A 19,714-nucleotide genomic window follows, 5' to 3' on the forward strand; every position below is an offset into this window, starting at 1 on the left:
TTTCTTTATATCGCTAAAATTGCGTAGTCAGTTGCATTAACCCTGGTTTTTGCCGCAACTATATTCAGAACTTGTTGAGATTCAATAGTGTATATAAAAAGAAAAGTCAGACGTCTATACAGCTATTATATATGTGACCGTGCACCTCAAAACGAACATAAAGTCGCACACACTGATTTTGCGTGAGGACTGAAAATAAGTGAAATGGGTCAACCTAGCCGAACTTCACTTTTTCATATTTTCTGAAAGAGCGGGTCTTCTTTTACATTATGCTAAAATTTGGTATCATAAAACGGGCAGGAAAGTGTGTGTTTTTAGCAGTTTATCTCGAACATTTTTTTTTTTTTAGAATAGTGTGATTAGGTATGTCTTTGGAATCCCTTTTTCATTTCTGAAAAACCTTGTCCACACTCTTCACTTTCAACTCTGATAACTTTTGAAAGGATAGCGCTACTGCTTTGAAAGTTGGCATTAATTATGGACATAATGTGTTAATGAGGCATGCTTAATTTCAGTTTAATCTGATAATCTCTTCATTGTTGTTACTCTGGTGGTTTACTTCCTGTTTTTTTGTTGTTGTTTTTTTGTCCCATTCATGGCACAGCCAGCACGGTTTGGTAAAGATTAAGCGCTTGAATAGACACTGTACTTCAGAGCCTGTTTTCTCAGTTCACACTTTTCCAGAGTTTGTGCTTTCTTTCCAATATTTAGATAGGTTAGGAGAGCCTATTTGATTTGAGTTATACATCATTTTAAAGCTTAAAGTCTGCTCTTTCAGAATATGGTCGTAACTAAAAATTCATGCCTGGCGACTTTTTGTTTGTTTTGAGGTGCAGGGTCACATATATATATATATATGTATATATATATATATATATATATATATATATATATATATACAATATGTATATACATACATGTATTTGTTTGAGAAATTTTAATCTGTTAGGTCATTACTGAATAAAGAAGGATCAATGTTTTAGATGTGCCTAAATTTGATAACTCTGTCAAGTTTGACATATAATATGACTATCTATATACATACATATATGGGTGAGAATTTTGAACCATGTACAATTGCCAATTTTCGCACCTTATGACATTCTTTCCCACAGGACACGCCAGGATGATCTAAGAAACCAGAATTTTTCTTGTCATCTCAAAGATTGGTAAATTTCCTTTCAGGAAATATATGGTTTGGTTCACTTTTGCCGATAATTTTCATTTGACAAGGACTTAAAGCGTAAAAATACGGTAAAAACGCTATTTTCACAATAATTTTTGTTTTTTCAAACTAATGATGTGCCTTTTTATGGTACGTGGCATCTAATATCTGACCATGTTTTGGATCTGACATATCGTGGGTATGTACCAAAAAATTATAAGAACTTTATGCGCACGTATAGAATTACAGAGAACAATTGAAATATCAAAGCCCTAAACAGACGAACGTCCGTGATGCTTTTATTTCTATTGCTGCTGCAAATTCTACGTTGTTGTCCCAACTGGAATGTATACGAAAATTTGGTGTTCCACCTAATGAACATATTCTGCAAAAATTGTACGTCTGCTGGCTGTACATGGGACGTAACATTCTTTTATGCAAAATTATACTCAGTTTTTGTCACGGACGTGCTTCCGCTATTTTTTAATAAAGATCGTAGCCCATTAAACGTTATTGGCGATATTGTTCCGAGTCGTAATCAACTAAGATCTAGTCACACGATAATATGTTTGTTTTGAGTTTCTGTCCATCCTTTCTCAAATAGGAACCGAAATTGTATTTTTTGACGAACCTCCGAGATAAAAAGTACGTCCGTGATGATTAAAACGTTTTCGAGTGGGACACCATCTTGCTTTGATGGCGAAGGTACATTTTACCTTTGGCTCTCTAGCCGAGGAGCTGCATGTCATTTTTGGAGCGGACTGACGCTCGTCCACAGTTTTTGAACCATGCAATTCACCGAAAACCAAGCAAATAATTGATATTTTCTCTGAAAATTCACTTCCTGATCCCCCTCTAGGCAATACATATGTTGTAAGGACGTCAAATTTCGTATAATTTGCATTGACAATACCTTTTCAAATTTTTGAAAGACTTAGGAAGGCAAGGTACTCTCGGCAGATTAGTTATCCGTCCTGGAACATGACCCTAGTAGTAGAACGAACGTCCGTGACGTATGCAATCCCACCGATAGGGATGACTTGTCCCAAAAGCGTCCTGTATTCTTTACAACTTTTGGCTCCAATAACGACAAATGAAGTTGTACAAAGTAAACAATGAGTTTAGAGCAGTAGTTTCAGAATTTTAAAGGCGTGATGTGATCACGATGAACAAACAGTTGAAAATTTACTCACAATTTTACGCTTGTTTTCCCTCTAATTATACAAAAAATGGAATTTTGCGTAATCTGCAATTTCTGTGCATTTAAATTTCTTTCTAATGAGGTTCTGGAGACAATTTGTACTGTTACAGGTTCTGAAAGTTTCGCTCACGGACGTTCTGTCCGAGAAAGGAAATTTCTGATAATTACAAATATATCACTGCACATTATAAGTTACTGTTGCTTGAAAATATTACCAAATCCCCAAGTCGCTCATACCCAAAAGTGAATAACGTTCAGCACTCAATTTACCTGTAATAACAAACGGAAAACGTTTTGGTCACGGATGTTCGTTGGCAGAATAAGTCGATGGATTACATAGTAGGAGAAAGAAGAACAATGCCACTTTTTAGTGACAGATGCTCCAAGTGTTTATCTTTTGAGTATGGCACCTGCCGTCTCAAACAGATCACATCCAGTTTTGGTCTCCATAACGGACGTTCGCTGTAATTGTCATGATATTAAGTGCCTTAATTCGTTCTTATTTTTCTCTTCACGACGATTTTCTCTCATTCCCTAAGTAGCCTGAACATGCTGCGACCAAACAGAAAACAAAAACACAACAAAACAAAACAAAACAAATCCGAAAAGTGCTACGCAATCACATCCAGGATAATAACGGAAGAAGTCTGTAATGGGCATGTGTTGAAGAAGAAACGGAACAGTTTCAAAAGGACGTGGAAGCAGTTGAATGAAAATGAGAAGAAATGGAGAGTGATCAAACTCCAACACACAGAGAAAAGAATTGCCAGTGCACTCCCGTTATGCCAAATTCCTCTGGAATGTTTTTTTTTTTTTTTGGTTTATTTTTTTATTCATCGAAATGCCGTCACAAGCGAACAAAAATAATGCAGTATACAATTATTGTCTGATGAAAACACGCAAATCCTCCGCTTATCATGACATGGTGTTTTTTATATTCATCAATGAAAAGCAATGTTAATTTGTAATTCTTTCCAAGATTTGTTGTTGTTGTTTTTTTTTTTTACATTAAGAGACAGAGAGATCGTCAATTTGTTTGTGCTTTTGTGCTTACTTTGAAAACACATGCTAAAAAAAAGTAATGATTAAGAATAGGTTTAAGGTTGCACTATGATACGTTCGCTCTTCCAAAGATTCGTTACTCCGAATGTCCAAAGGTTTGTTATTCCGAAAATGGGAAAAATTGTTAGAAGTTAATTCAGGAGGTTTCTTATTAAAAATGTTCTTACTCCCAGAGTTTGTTAGTCCCAAAATTAAATATTATGGTTCATTATGTTTAGGTGCGTTCCTCTAAAAGTGGAATGGGCCTGATATTCGTTTAGGTGAAAACGGTTATCATGAGGTTTTGAAATTTGGAGGATTTGGATGTTAACTTGTTTCTCCACATTTGGATAAGCGAACCTGATTTTTCATGCTCCAATTAATAAACGTTTTGATTAATCTTCGGAGATTCCTATCATTTACCGAATAAAAATGCTTCATGATTATACGAAATCTATCAATTTTCGGATTGACAACCTGTATGAATAACGAGCCTCCGAAATGACGCGCTACAAAATGTTTGTTATAACAAACCATATTGTACGATATCGAGGTCACAAACATCCATCCAAGTTATATGGACTTATTGTGTCTTGTTAGGGCGAAACTTCGCAGTATCGAACCTAATATCATTTCTGACTAATATAACAACACAAATTCTCCTCGATAACAGTGTGTAACACAGGGAGCAAACGCAGAGGGATTTCTTCCTAACGTATTCGTTTGCCCTCCCCAGCTAAACTTCGTATTTCTATAACGGACCACATCTTTTTTGTTTTTCTGTTAATTCTTTGCCATATTTAGCCGTGATCATGTTCGTTGTAAGCAAATTTTGCATTGTACACTTTAGATAACAAATTTAAGACCGGAATCTTTACTTCGTGATAACAGAATTTTGATAAATTTATTCGTTCTCAAGGATGGACTACGTCACTGAGATTACACGTACGTTTGTATACGTTCTTTTACGAGAGATGGAAAAATTGTTTTCTTTGATTCCTCAATATGTGAAGATAAACAAGCTTTTATAATTGAGAATTGGTAATATCTATTCAGGATTATGCAGAGGAGTTTGTTCTCGACATGAAATTGCTGTTTGTTGTGAGTAGAATTCGTTTCCAACTCAAGAGAGCTGCATTGTTCAATATCTTGTTTGTTCCGAACGTCCGTGAGCTATATGCGAACCTCCGTGATGAAAACTATGCTATGTTTGTTGGGTTATAGAGACTGCCTAGATCAGATACATCTTAAAAAGGTATGTTATTATTTGGGAGTGAGGATTAAAGTATGGGGTAGTGAAATAAGAGGTCAAAATATTGAGTTTCTGTAAAATGCGCGTAAAGTGGAGAAAGTGTTTAGCGGAAGAGCAATATTTCAACAGAAATGACGAATTTGGTTAAATCATCAGTTGTCTACCATTACGTACAGGTTATGGGTACAAGCTTAATATTCTGCCAACACGTACACATGTCCCTTAAGATATTTCGTTACGATTTTGAAATGAATCAGATCTTTGCAAACTATGTTAAAATTGTATTCAAATATATGTGCAGTACTATTCCTTACGGACGTTCGCTGCTCTGGACATGGTAAACTTCCGCGGTGAATAAAAACTTGTTCCTCTGGGAAAATCCTAGTATAATTGGGTTCATATTAAAGCTTGAGTTATACTCTTTCAGGTAAGATAAATGATTTGGAGAATTTCCCACTTTTTAAATTTTGCCTTGTTTTGGCTCAATTGTACATCGTTCAAAATTCTGACCCATATACATATGATACTTTCTAAAATAGTTGAGAAGGTGGTTTATAATCGTTTACTTACATTCTTGAATCAATGTGATAATTTAGCTGATAATCAATTCGGATTCCGGAAAAAAAAAACATGCAACCACCCATGCTATATCATTACTGTAGAGAAAGTTGCGAAAGTCGTATGCAGTCGGTTTGTTTCTTGAATGCTCCAAGGCCTTTGACACAATAGACCACGAAATACTTTTGTACAAATTGAATCATTACGGCATTCGTGGAAAGGCCTTGGAGTGGTTCAGAAATTATCTTTATACCGGAAGAACTCGGTTTGTTACTGTGAATAACCATGACTCAGAAATAAATTCGATTTGCTGTGGCGTTCCTCAGGGCTCCCTCTTAGGTCCTCTTTTATTCATTCTTTACCATCAATGACTTTCCCATCTCATCCTCTCTGCTGTCTTTTCTTCTGTTTGCAGATGACACAAATCTTTTTTATTCTCACTCTGATCCTTATGTGTTGCTTGATTCCGTGAATAACGAACTGCAACTGGTATTTGAATGGATTCAGGCGAATAAATTATCGCTCAATATAAATAAGACTAATCATGCTAATTATATGGTTTTCAGTAATACAATAAAATTTCTTCCAGGTTCAGTATTAGTGAATGGATTGCAGTTAAATCAAATAGATTCAACAAAATTTTTAGGTGTTTATATTGATAGTAATCTTTTTTGGAAGGTTCATACTGATTATTTATGTAAGTAGTTGTGTAAAAACGTTGGAGTTATTCACAAATAAGTATTATTGAAGTACCTCTTCTCACAGCCAATATTGCATTCCCTCTATTCAACTCTAATATTACCTTACTTAAATTACGGAATATTGGCCTAGGGGAATTGCTCTAAGACTAAGATTGATTCGTTATTTTTGATTCAGAAAAAGGCCTTGCGGATTATAAATCGTGCACATTTTTTGGATCATACAAAAGGATTGTTTGTTTCCAGTAAATTACTAAAAGTTTCTGATTTGTATTTGTATCACGTTGGGATTTTTATGTATAAGTTGAGCATTGGCGATCTTCCTAGTTTATTTTCCTCAATGTTTGTTAAAAACAGTGAAATCCATTACCCTACAAGACACAGTGGATCATATCACTTTTCCTCCGTTCGTACAGTTTTAGCCCTTAAGACAATTACTTCTACCGGCCCTTCTTTCTGGAATGAGTTAGATTCTGTTCGGCTGCAATCAAGTTCTCTAAGTTCCTTTAAGCAAAATCTAAAAGCCATTTTTTTTTAATCCTATGATTAGTTACTTGCCGTGATCATTTTATTTAATTATCTGTCCTTATTCGCAATGATGCCTCGCTCGGGTGACTACATTTGACTACATTTGCTGAATCCTTGAGTTTTACCTTGAACATTATAAACTATTTTGTACATTCCGTAGATTTTATTATAATCTCGATATACTGAATTTCGCATGTGTTTCTTCATCTTTCGTAATTAGTATGTTGTACTAAACGCTCATATTATTTCTTTGGAACCTACATCTATTCTTCAAGCATTGCTTTTTTTAGTAGGTAACCTGAATATGAAATGTGGAATATGGAACATGAATAAAAAAGAAAATAAAAACTTTACAAACTTTCTCCAGCCTCGTGTCAAGTGACATTATACATGTATATTCTTTCCTTCATTTTCATTTTTATTGAATGCAATCCGGAACTAGACTTGGATTTTGTCATCAAGTTGACAAATTAGGTGATCCGATGTATTCGAAAATCAATGATTTGAGTCCTGATCCCATTAGGCATGACCATACAGGTTTCATCTGTGTTTAGGGACATTGGCCGTGTGATGTTTGGATTCTCATTTAGAAAATGGAGTCAGGTCTGCCATCTTTGGTACCAAATTCCGTATACACTAACGAAGATACAGAATGAAGTATGTTTGACCATTGACCCTACCTTGCACAGCCAAGATGGCATCTGAGCAAAAAGCTTTAATTTTAGCGAATTTTTTCGACATTATTTGGACGTTGTATGAAAAAACGGAGGACACATAACGATAGCGCAAAGTCTCAGCTACAAGATATTAAAATCTGAAAGAAATTCACCGAAGGGTAAGTGAGCTAGTGCTCGATAAAGATAATCGTGTCAATTTTCACATCTAGAAAAATTTCCTCCCATAGAGATAACACGTCATAACGAAGATAGAGAAAAAAGTACATTTGACCTTTGAACCCACTTTGCACAGACAAGATGGCATCTGAGCAAAAAGTGGCTATTTTGTGAAATGATTCTTGTAACATGGTCTTTGCGTGTGCAAAATATGGGAAAGATAGGACATGTATTCACCAAGATACAGGATAAAACATTTATGACCTTTGACCGTAATTACCATACCGAAGATGGTGTCCGATCAAGTAGTTGTTATTTTATGAAATAATGCACGTGACATGAACTAAACATGTGCAAAATATGGTGGTGATAGGCTATGTTTTTCTTGAGTTCTTGCAAAGAAAGTTGCCAAAAGAAAGGAATATGAAAATACATCGAAGATAAGCTTTAATTTCAACTAAGTTTTTTAACGGGATCCCGACATCGTACGAAAACACGAAGGGCACACATCCGATAGCGCAAAGTCTCAGCTACAACATATTAAAATCTGGGAGAAATTCACCGAAGGGTATTGTGAGCTAGTGGTCGATGAAGACAATCATGTCAATTTTCACATATAGAAAAATTTCCTCCCATAGAGATAACACGTCATAACGAAGATACAGAAAGAAGTACATACACTTGTATGACCTTTGACCCCACTTTGCACAGACAAGATGGCATCTGAGCAAAAAGTGGTTATTTTGTGAAATGATTCTTGTAACATGGTCTTTTTTCAAAATATGCTCCAAATGGTCTGAAACGTGTGCAAAAAAAAAATTGAGCTCGATTTGAGCATACAAATATTTCAACGCGCGCGTACGCGCACTTTTAAGAGAAAATATGAATTTTGAGAACATGAGTAGAATGCGCATAATTTGAAATATATGTGACGTAAATTTCATTGAAAAATTCCATTCCATTAATGAGATATGATTGAGAATGTGTTTTCATATAATGACGTCAGAGTGACGTCATGGTCGACCGATCACTATGATACATTAGATCTGTCATCTTTGGCGTCACGATACATATATGGTATACGTTTGAAATTGATACTCTGAGAACTTTCTGAGTTAGTAGATGCACAACTTTTGTCGAGAAATAAAGAAAGAAGAAGAAGAAGAAAGAATCCGTACAGATACAGAAGGTGACCCGAGAGGATACTCGGATCACGTAAATAGTAATTACAGGAATCATAACCCTTATATACATGATTACACTAAAGAACAGAGAAAGACTATCCTGACAAACAAAGCATACATTTTTCACGTGTTAAAATCGATTCTTCAATGGTATTGACTGTGATGCAAAAATCTAATCTATATCTCTTATGTATACTTAACTACATTTCAGACAACAGCAATGAGGAGTTTTTCCTGGAATTTGCAAATATAAGTGAACATGAGAAATGTAAACAAGTGTAAGTTTGTAAGATTTTGTTTGTTTGTTTTTTCAGAAAGAGAGAGAGAGACAGAGATGAAAGTTACTTGACACAGATTTTCCACATCGAATATATCGAAGTTACATATGAGAGTAGAGGTTTACATAACTACAAAAAATGCGAGTAAAAGATCAAGACAATTTTTTTTTTTCAATGCTTCTCTATATTAAAGCTTCCACACATCGAGCATCGGTAACCGCAACGGTCCATGTTCTTTGTTTTGTTTTTGTTTTGTTTTGTTTTTTGTTGTGGTGCGTCAAAGGAACCATGTCTGGTTGTGATACAATATCCCTTCCAGGGTAATGATTCTGTTATTAGAATAAATCCTTAACTGTGATTTTGCAGCTCTTGATTTTGACGAACAGCCGACAAAGGTAAATTTTTGGTGATCTGCACCAAAATTATTGATTTTTTTTTTTTTTTTTTTTTTACAGAACCAGACATAGCAACAACAACAACAACCAAAAAAAGGATCTTGGTAAGCTTTAAAAATCTTTTCTGTATTTCATACTTGCATTTACCCCTTCAGTCACATCCCTAATCAAATACAATTAAGTCTATTGGTACCCACGCAAAATTTCGCACATATTTTTGCGTACATGTTTATATAAAAAAAAATTAATCTATACTGATCTAGCAATAATTGCTAGATCAAGCTATTAAGCTATCTCTCTTTAAGCTATCTCTCTTTCTCTCACGTTTCACAAGTTTCATAATGCAAGTATACTGTACGTGGTTTATCTTTTCATTTCCTACACCAGCAGATTTTCGTCTTCACACGTTTGTTAAAGGGGATGGTGAGTAACTGATCAGTGGGAATCAGTGGGAATGCTTGAGGATGATTGTTCCAATTCTTGTAGGATTCATTTAAGAGTACATTATCTATTCTTGTGTGAAAAGTATTTGCTTCAGAATGGTCTCATATTCAAGTAATGTGCAGTTTAATGTTTCCAGGTTAGCATGCCTGTACAGTGACGGGGCATTAAATTGCACATTACTTGAATATGAGACAATTCTGAAGCAAATAAATTTCACACAACAATAGATATATAATGCACTCTTAAATGAATCCCACAAGGATGGAACAATCATCCCCCAGCATTCACACTGATTCCCACTGATCAGTTACTAGCCATCCCCTTTAATCTCAACACCATAGTTACTTTTTTCCGGATTGTCAAAATATTTTTTATGGTTTAAAGGGATCGTATAGTTTTGGTTGAGACCTAATTTCAGGTTTCTAGCATTCTGGAGCAAGATAATGAGAAATTTCCTATGAAATATGATAGATCATGTAATTCCAAGAGGAATTCAGCATTTATTTGGTGAAAATTGGTTTTGAAATGGCCGAGATACCCAAAATAGACTAATCATAATAAAAGGTTGGACCCAACTTTTATTACGATCACTTTATTTTACTTTGTTTTTGGATGTCTCAGCCATTAAAAAACCGATTTCCGTAAGATAAACTTGGAATTTGTCTTAAAATGGTATGCTCTGTACTATTTCACAAGTGGCTTCTTGGTATCTCGCAAAAAGTTACAAACCCAATCCTCGCTTCCACCAATACTGTACCATCCCTTTAAGCTTTTCCTGAAGACATACCAGCTGATGATTGATACCTTCTGTAATGGTAAATCACTCTCATTCTTTTATGTCGTCATCAAGCTTTTCCTCATCTTTGCTCATCGACCACATTCCCTACTATTGCTTGTCGGGTTGACTGTTAATGTCTGTACGAGGTGCATATTCCGATTCAATTTCAACATCCTGCGAGCAACCCATATTGGAATCCCTGGCCATATTCTTCGGTGCGCTGTCGATGACGTCCATTTTTGTGGCCTCTGTATCCTTGACGATCTCCTCCGCATCGTCTTCTCCGCGTTTCCGCAGGTGTTTCACGAGTCTGTAGACGACAAGGACGACGAAGGATTCCGAATAGATGAACACGGCGTAGAGGGATGGGTAGAAGAGCATGTCGAGGAAGAGGGGTGATTCGGCGAACGTTAGGACCGTCAACGTCAGGGCCAGCGACACGTTCTGGGAGCCGGTCTCGAAGGCTATGGTACGACACTTGACGTGAGACTGGCGGAAGACGAGTGCGAACCCGTAGCCGATGGCGTAGCCAAGCATAGGGAGGATGCCGGCGCAGAGCCAGAGCTGCCAGCCGACGTTAAAAATATTTGGGTTGAGGAGGATGGAGATGACGAACGTAATGACTACACAAAGGAGTGCTGCAACCACTCCAATCTGAAAAAAAAAAAAAGCCAAAACAAAACCGAATTTTGAAAACTATGGCAAATCAGGGACACAAATTGTTATGATGTTGTACACTGCATCTCTATGTTAAAACTTAATTGATGGTGCATGGCAGAACTACACAGTATGTGGATTGCAGAATTTCTCCTTCACACGAGGTCATTCCGTTATAATGCATAGAGGATACAGTTTTGCACAAGGTTTTCATACAGCTGAACATACCGGGTTTGTTATTCTACTCACACAGGCATCATTGAACAAACAATAGGTGAAAACGAGATATTAAAAGGCAATTTATAATGATCTTCATCTTGAAGTTTGTTTAACATGTTCATGATGTTTGAAAAATACAATAAAAGAAAGGAAGAAGTGTAATCGAATTTTGAAGGAGTTTATCAACAAGAATTCATAAAAGAGAAAAAAAAAATGGTGGAGAGACGGAGCAGCTGTAAGGGGAAGAATCGGACGAAATAACTGCAATGACAGAAAATACCACATTCCTACCACATTTCAGGTACTGGAATTAGTTCTTTTCCCCATTGTCAAATTTCCACCTCAAACACCAGAAAGACTACAGGCAGTACTACGAACCAGAGCCAAGTAAGAATCAGAAACACAAATTGTAACAGAATTCCTCCAAAATCTTACATGAACGTGTAGCAGCATCTTTTGGATATCTTAAACTGAAAAAAGCCAAGACACATATGGATGCTTTCTTCTTCTTCTCCTCTTTTTTTTTTTCTTTCAACGATGCTGTTTATGCTTTTACGATTAAGGGCACGTTAAAAAGGGTTTTCAAAACAGGTAATTTTTATTGAAATTATGTTAAAGGCGATTATTTGCTCCCAAAGAGTTTCTTGAGGAAAAAATGGTTGACGTATGTTCAGCTTGATCTCCGTCAGTAACAAAGTATTTTTTTAAGTAAACTTATTCAAATAACAACAGCAGCGAAACTCAGAACAATGGAAAGTCATCGCCTTTCTCGCACGTTTGGCACAGAATGATAACTGTGTATGTTTACACCGCACGCTCAGGAATGCGAATTGATGAGTAAGTATACAATAGTATGATGCACAGGACAGAGTGGATCGGTGAGAATTGGATGCGCGAGTTTAACTTTGGAACTTTTAAAACTCTCGAGCACAGCGAGTGGGTTTTAGGCTGTTCCAAAGTCAAAAAACAGCATCCAATTCTCACTGAACCACAAAATAGGCCAGTGTATCATTTGTGTCATAAAATGGGACTGTCAGTAAATTCATAACATACAACCATTTTCCCCGCCATGAGTCCGATACTAGTACACCTACAACACCATACAAGACTTGAGCCACGCGTTCGGATTTTACCACACGCATGGCTCATCGTGGATCAGTTAAAAAAAAAAAAACAGAAAAAAAAAACAGTGTATGACAATTGACCAATCAGACTGCAGAGATTCTAAAGCCCATTTTATAATTAATTTTCTTTCAGTGAATTCACCTCCGAACCCATGCAAGGCTTCCTCAAGAGACTTACCCGCGTGACCCACTTGGCCAGCTCTTTCTTCCACCAGCGGAGCAGCACTCCGAAGGCGGCTGGTATGAGAATACTGACGAGAGTGGTGACAATGTTGACGTAGGGAATGACGGCCGTTTCGCTGGTCCACACCCTGGTATAGATGAATAGGTTGAGGGGCATCATCCCAATGGCGACTGCGGTAGAGATTGTCGTCATGGAAACGCTGCACACAAACATTGAAAAAAAAGACTGAATATTAGAAACGATTAGAAACATCAGTATTAAGCGCTATATAAATGTAATTTATCATTGATTCTGTTAAGTGATAGGTCATAATTCAATCACGTGACTAAATGCAGCGCGGATCGAAATCGTTGTCTAGAATGCCTGGAGTGACGTCACATCAGGTGATAAATCCTGACTGTGACCATGGACCTACACGACTTGCCTACCGGGCTAGAATGAAATAATCTGTTTTTATGGAAACCATAAAAACATAACAAATTTGCCGTGTTTATCATTGTCACATAGTTCTTGCCAGTCCAATAACGTTATAGTTACCCAAAGCGCTCAGCACTTTGGGAAATGTTATCTCTTGCCAAAAATATAATTCCCGCGCGAAGTCAAGTCTTACATTACACTTATAAGATGCAATATCTATGCACAATACATACGTATACTTTATACAGTTCTACTGCGGCATTATACGGTTATCGTGATTTTCTTTGCCACTTCCGCATGCATTCGTTTTCAAAAGCCAGTTAAGGTACTATACTCTGTTTCCAGCCCGGAACAAAGTCCACGATAAAGCCACAGGTTCAAAACACGTATACATGAATCGATCATGTACAGTACGATGTTGTCGGGACGTCATGTTGAATTCCCCGCCATTATGCTGTTTTTGAATGATTCCATTCTGTCGCAAAAAATGAGTATTCTTTCCTTAGTGAGGTGACGGCGTGCAGGTCACAGGGCAACAGGGGAAAAAAGTCTAGAGAAAATATTTTTGGGGAAAAAGAGTGTCAAGAGGTGGCCGCAATGCATCGTAGAACCAGGGAGGTGTGAGGAGTTACCTCCCTGCGTAGAACGCACGCAGTAAACGACATGGATGAGAAGCGATTGCACTGCGAGGGTGCGTGTTCGGTTGTAATGTTCAAAAACTTAAAATTTCACCTTCATTTTCAGTCATTAACTCCAGTACTACCCAGATAATAGTTGATAACGGTTTGTATCTGAGTCAGGTTTTCTGTTTTATTCTTGTAGGACAAGATATTCTTGTTGGTTTGTGGAAATACAGTGAGATAAATGCATGGCAACTCCATCTTTATTCGTGCTATAACATGACAATTTTACATATCCATCGCATTTAACGAGAACACAAGAACATTTCTGAATTAAATGCTCAGATATAACAGAGACAGAAATTCATTGCAGACAATTCTTAGAAAATGAAATAAGAACTAATTACATCCTGATATCCTTAATTATATGAGTTTAGTGGAATTTCATGAATAGAAATTAAAATGTTAAACTGTTATTTGAATGATCATGTATCTATATTTGCACGACTTCGCAAGGCAGTCTGCAAGGGGTCTCGCACAATGATTTAGACTTGGGCCGTTCTGAGATTCATGTATTCAATCGGAAACTAACGTTTAGACGAATAAGACATGTGGGGCCTACGTTAAGGTATTCATGAATTATGTTTTATGTGGATAAGGTATACGAAATGAATGTTCCCCAGCTATCTACATGTAGATTCTTTCAAATATTTATTTACTTTTGGCTTTTCACTAGCTTGCAAACGCAACTGACTACGAATTACAGCAAGATAATGACGATGATAGAAGTATTTCATCATAATCAGAAACAATATCACTGACTTTAATTATCATTGTCGGCGATATTGCTGGGTTGTTATTCAAAGAAGGCCCAGACTATTATTGGGATGGGGGGGGGGGGGGGTACCTCAAACATACGTCCCCGTCCGCCAGGAAGGTAAATAGGTTCGAGAGGGTACCACCAGGGCAGCATGCCAGTATCAAAACCGATATGGCGGCGGCCGTTTCGAGTTTGAAGGCAAGGCCGAGGCAAAACCCAATGAGCGGCATCAAGACGAACTGGGACCCCATCCCGATGAAGAATGCCACGGGACGGCGAAACTGCACACATTGTATGTATGTATGTGTGTGTGTGTGTGTGTGTGTGTGTGTGTGTGTGTGTGTGTGTGTGTGTGAGACAGACAGAAAAGGAAATAGACAAAGAGAGAAAGAAATTATTCATCAACAGAAATTACCAAAAGACAAATTACAAACTACCATTTCAATACTCTCACGTGTAGGCACGTGATAAGCATACAATTAACATACCTGTATAGAGAGAACGCTGACAATTACTGCCATATGCTCAGATCTATAATTCATGATACTCAGAATCTGCTGAGTATGAGTTCAATTTTTGTAATTTTATTCTAAATAAGGCAATTTCGATTTTGGTCGCTTACTGAAATCAACCTTTCATTCTGCCATTCAAGCATTAAACAAAGAAAGCACCAATCCTTGTGATCTATATAATAATTATGTAGTCACAGTGGTCTGTTGAACATCCAAGCATTTCTACCGCAGTACCTACTTTAAGGAGACCTCCTGATGAGATTTGAGCCTTCTTATGCGACAAACTGAAAGAATGTGCCTTTCAATCATTAATCTTTAAAAAAGAGAAAAACCTAGAGACGTACATTGATGACTAATTGTTAAAGTTCGATGCCACAAGAATGGACTACGGTAGATCGAGACAGATTGTCACAACTGTATAATGCATTGCACGTTTTTCCACAATGCTATACGATAGCGACGTCAAAGGATTATTGTACAATGTCTTCTCTCGCGGCTACCGAGCAATGCTCTGAACATCTCACTGTACTCACGTGTGCATTCATATATATATATATATATATATATATATATATATATATATATATATATATTTTAAATTAAGCAATGATTTGCGATATAATTTATCATCATGACTCGTTTCAACCACCAATGCACCCAGCAGCCACAAACATTGATATCAACACATTGAGACTTTGACGGTGTTTATCAAAATGCAAAATGGAAAAAAAAAAATCAAATCACTACTTCTAAGAACGAACCGTTTCTTTAAAGTCTTGAAGGTCAATTGCCACGCCCATTGAAATCATTAGGAAGACCAGGATAAGAATATTCAGGACTTGCGTCATCAGCGTCAGATTCACTCCACCGTAAAGGGAGTCCCCTGTCGTACTATTCGCAGTCGTGTACTCCATCGTTGTCATGGTTGTGGACGTCATTTTCAATCTCGAGGTGTGCCCTGGATAGATAGGCGGGTTACAGCAATCCTCATTATGTTGGCTTACTCGATGAGAAACGTATGGGACTACAATAATGAATGAGCTGACATTCAGTTAAAGGGATGGCAGAGCATCGGTTGAGGTGATAATTCAGCTTGTAACTTTTTGCGAGATATTTAGAAATGAATGTTGAGAAGTCTACAATTCTAAAAGGAATTCAAGGTTTATTATTTGATGAAAATTGGTTTTGAAATGGCAGAGATATCCAAAAACAAAGTAAAACGAAGGAATGCTAATAAAAGTTGGTTCCATCTTTAAAGGGGATGGCTAGTAACTGATCAGTGGGCATCAGTTGGAATGCTGGGGGATGATTGTTCCAATCCTTGTGGGGTTCATTTACGAGTGCATTATTATATCATTATATCTATTGTTGTGTGAAAATTATTTGGTTCAGAATGATCTCACATTCAAGTTATGTGCAGTTTAATGTTTCCAGGCTAGCATGCCTGTACAGTGACGGAGCATTAAACTGCACATTACTTGAATATGAGACCGTTCTGAAGCAAATGATTTTCACACAACAATAGATACATAATGTACTCTTAAATGAATCCCACAAGGATTGGAACGATCATCCCCCGGCATTCCCACTGATTCCCACTGATCAGTTACTAGCCATCCCCTTTAATTACAATTGCTTTGTTTTGGATATTATCGCTATTTCATTACCAATTTTCATCAAATAAACTCTGAATTCCTGTTATAATTATATCCTCTTTAATAATTCATGAGTTGCTTCTCATTATCTCAAAATATCGTCATCAAAAAACGTCGGAAACCTCAAACCCCATCTCAACCGAAATTGCACCACCCCTTTACACGCTATTTGAGAGTGCTGGGTATGTTTACGGGTTTCCTATAATAGTTTTGGTCGTGGGTCTACGTCAGTATTATTATTTTTTTCGGTGTCTGAGTGTCTAATTTCGTGTATGTGTGTGTGCGTGTGCGTGTGTGTGTGTGTGTGTGTGTGTGCGTGTGTGTGTGTGTGTTTGTGTGTGTGTGCGCGTGCGTGTGTGTGTGTGTGTCTAAGAACGCCTCAAAGAGCTCATCCGCTTTTCCTAATTGTCACCAATTTGATTTTTGTCCCAGAATAAATTTGTTTCAATTGATAAGACTCTCTAAATTCAGCGACGCATTCAAATTTAGGCCTTGTAATCACGTTCTCCATGCAAGCAAGAGTCCATAATATATTTGTCTTCACTCGCAGCTCAAAGCCCAAAATCGTCCTAACCTTTCTGTTGCCAATATTTTCACATCTTTTCCTCTTTTGAATACGAATTATTGGGGCAATGTCCAGCGGAAGGAAATGAATGGGCTCGTCAAGCGAACGTTTACACTGCAACACCATGTCTAATTCTACAATATCCCTTATGTGTACACACCCTCCTCTACAGGAGTGACAAAAAATAGATTAGTTCATGGTCAACTTATTAATGGGGAAAATTTGTTTAGATATACCTCTGTCTGAACCCAAGTAAGTTCCGGTTGTCTATAGACATGAAAGTTGCGTGCCAGAATTGTTGGTCTCTGTCGGTTTACCACGAGTACTTTTAATTTTACCCACTTCATTTTACCCACCTATTACAGCCGCTATTTTGTCCTTGCTAGTGAGCAGTGTTACAAATTTCAATTCTATAGAAATGCAAAATGTTCTCTCACTCCACGTCGATAGACATAGCAAACAGCGACAAGAAGCACACGCACGCGAAAAGATTACAGATTTAACCATCAGTATTGTCCAAGGATACTCATTTTTCTCACTTTTTTAATTGAAAAAAAAAAATACACAAAAAGTATGCACCAGATCGTTGACTTTCAATAAAAATGCAGAAGTTCCCTCGTGTGGCAAGGGACTTCCTCGCTTATAAAGTGCCCCCCCCCCCCACCCCCTCCCTCCGTCCCGGAAAAAATCTTGCACACGGTAATGCACTTATACATAAAACTTCGGGTGCTATTTTCCCTCACGACGGTATCATTTTTTTTTTTTTTTTTTGTTCGTCTTCGGCATTTCCGTCTCTCACTCTTTACATGAAATCGCCTATGGAACTTCATGTGTTGCAAAAGTTCGAAAACCCCCTCATCAGAAGTATTTACTCTGTGCAAGCAACGGAGAAACTATAGTGATCAGAGGTTTTAACTTTGCACTGTCTATGTAAACCTATAGTAAGCAGAGGATTCTATCTTTGCGCGAACAACTCAAAACTACTTCAGAAAAAAGAAAAAACTCTGATCAGCAGTCTTATTATACCTGCACCGGCAAAGAAAAACCCCTGATCAGTAGTTTCATATCTGCACGCACAGAGCACGAAACCTCCAATCAACATTTTTATCTCTGTAACCATGGCGCCAAACCTCTGATCATCAGTTTTTATCTGTGCATGAACAGCTCGAAACCTCTGATCAGTACTTTCTGAATGCATGCATGTGAACTAGCTTCTCTGTTTATCTGTCATAATGATGAGAAGGAAGGCTTTCAAGATGAATATTGGCTTAAGTAACACTTTCCAGGGTTTACGGCATGTCTCAGATTGGTGAAAATTAGATGGAACTTGATTATATCTGCAGAAAGTCAGAGAGAAAGTATAAGATAGCCAATTTGTTCGAGAAACATGAACTTTAATCTTCTGAGATGAATTGCCGAATTTGAAGAATTAGTATGATAAATTCAGCAAATAAAGGTCCTGTTTACCTTTGGGAGCAATGATATAAAATTTTTTCAAGATATCTCTTTTGATGCATATATGTGTAGGTCAGTTGTATCACAAAAACATCCTACCACATAAAATGTTTGCAGTAAAGACTAAAATATAAGGATATATCACTATTTTTCTCATTATACAATAACTGTAGACGGTTTAGCCAGGAAACATATCTATTATAAATATTGTTCACATTTTATATAATAAACAAGACTTAACATCTCCTATACTGATTCAAATTTTTACACTGGTTGTTTCTATCCCTAACTCACATCTTAGAACTATTTTCAAGCACTAATACTGGGTTTTTGTTTTATCTGCCAATGAAAAATTATGCCTTTAAGAGGCTCTTGGAATTTCTGCAACCAAACTCATAATGAACAACGAAAGAAAGAGAAAGTAGCTCAAAAGAAAGAAAAACAAATCGGAGGCACAGACCTACCGAATGAAATATTATACAGATATTGACTTACCAGAGGTGGAATATAACATTTGAGATCCTCGCGGGAAGTTATATTTTTGTCGAGGATTATTATATTTTTCCGAAGCGCGTAGCGCTGAGGAAAAATATAGTATTCCGAGACAAAAATATAACTTCCCAAGGGAAATTAAATGTTATATTCCTACCGAAGGAAAAAGTCAATATCTGTTATATTATATGACCTACTGTACAAGAAATAAACTGCTGTATAGGCCCTAAAGCAAAACGACTAGGTCTAGAAACACTACTCCTTTGCATGAACGCGCGTACCGCATGACAACAGTGCGCTATAAGTGCCACTCTACCTTTTGATACGTAGATCTAACTCCGATGGCTTTCACGTAGGCCTACCGGGAATTCGTTCTTCCGTGGAGTACGACCGTTGCCTGTTTATCACAAAGTAATTTCTAGAACAGTCGTTAATCAATCGTACGTAGGGCCTAGTTTCGTAGCGGTAGAGCCAGATTTTGTAATGAGAGATGTAAAAATTGTAGAAGACTAGACCAAATGCCGCTTTTGGTCTGGGTAAAGCAAGCTTGTTGACATTTTGTTTGTGGTGATGTATGAGAATGTGAACTTTCTGATAATGTAGGGCCTAATCTCTTCTGCCTGCGGTCACTGGTACAAG

General features: G+C 37.1%; 1 protein-coding gene across 1 annotated transcript; it reads right to left on the minus strand.

The window, feature by feature from the left end:
* Nucleotides 1-10,463: 10,463 nt before the first annotated feature.
* Nucleotides 10,464-15,846, minus strand: LOC140242903 (ileal sodium/bile acid cotransporter-like). Its single transcript, XM_072322650.1, has 4 exons — nucleotides 15,670-15,846; nucleotides 14,484-14,677; nucleotides 12,534-12,738; nucleotides 10,464-11,009 (listed from the first exon to the last, which is right to left on the minus strand). The coding sequence occupies exons 1-4, from the start codon at nucleotides 15,844-15,846 to the stop codon at nucleotides 10,464-10,466; spliced, it is 1,122 nt and encodes a 373-aa protein (XP_072178751.1).
* Nucleotides 15,847-19,714: the final 3,868 nt, after the last annotated feature.

The sequence above is a fragment of the Diadema setosum genome, chromosome 19 (assembly GCF_964275005.1).
Source record: "Diadema setosum chromosome 19, eeDiaSeto1, whole genome shotgun sequence".
NCBI classification, from domain to species: domain Eukaryota; kingdom Metazoa; phylum Echinodermata; class Echinoidea; order Diadematoida; family Diadematidae; genus Diadema; species Diadema setosum.

What these genes read in the sequence shown, in the direction of transcription:
- LOC140242903 (XM_072322650.1), bottom strand. Translation starts at nt 15,846, where the DNA reads ATGACGTCCACAACCATGACAACGATGGAGTACACGACTGCGAATAGT. An exon ending in GACGGGGACGTATGTTTGAG is followed by an intron (nt 12,739 to 14,483) that starts GTACCCCCCCCC and finishes GTTTGTGTGCAG; the next exon opens with CGTTTCCATGACGACAATCT. An exon ending in TGGCCAAGTGGGTCACGCGG is followed by an intron (nt 11,010 to 12,533) that starts GTAAGTCTCTTG and finishes TTTTTTTTTCAG; the next exon opens with ATTGGAGTGGTTGCAGCACT.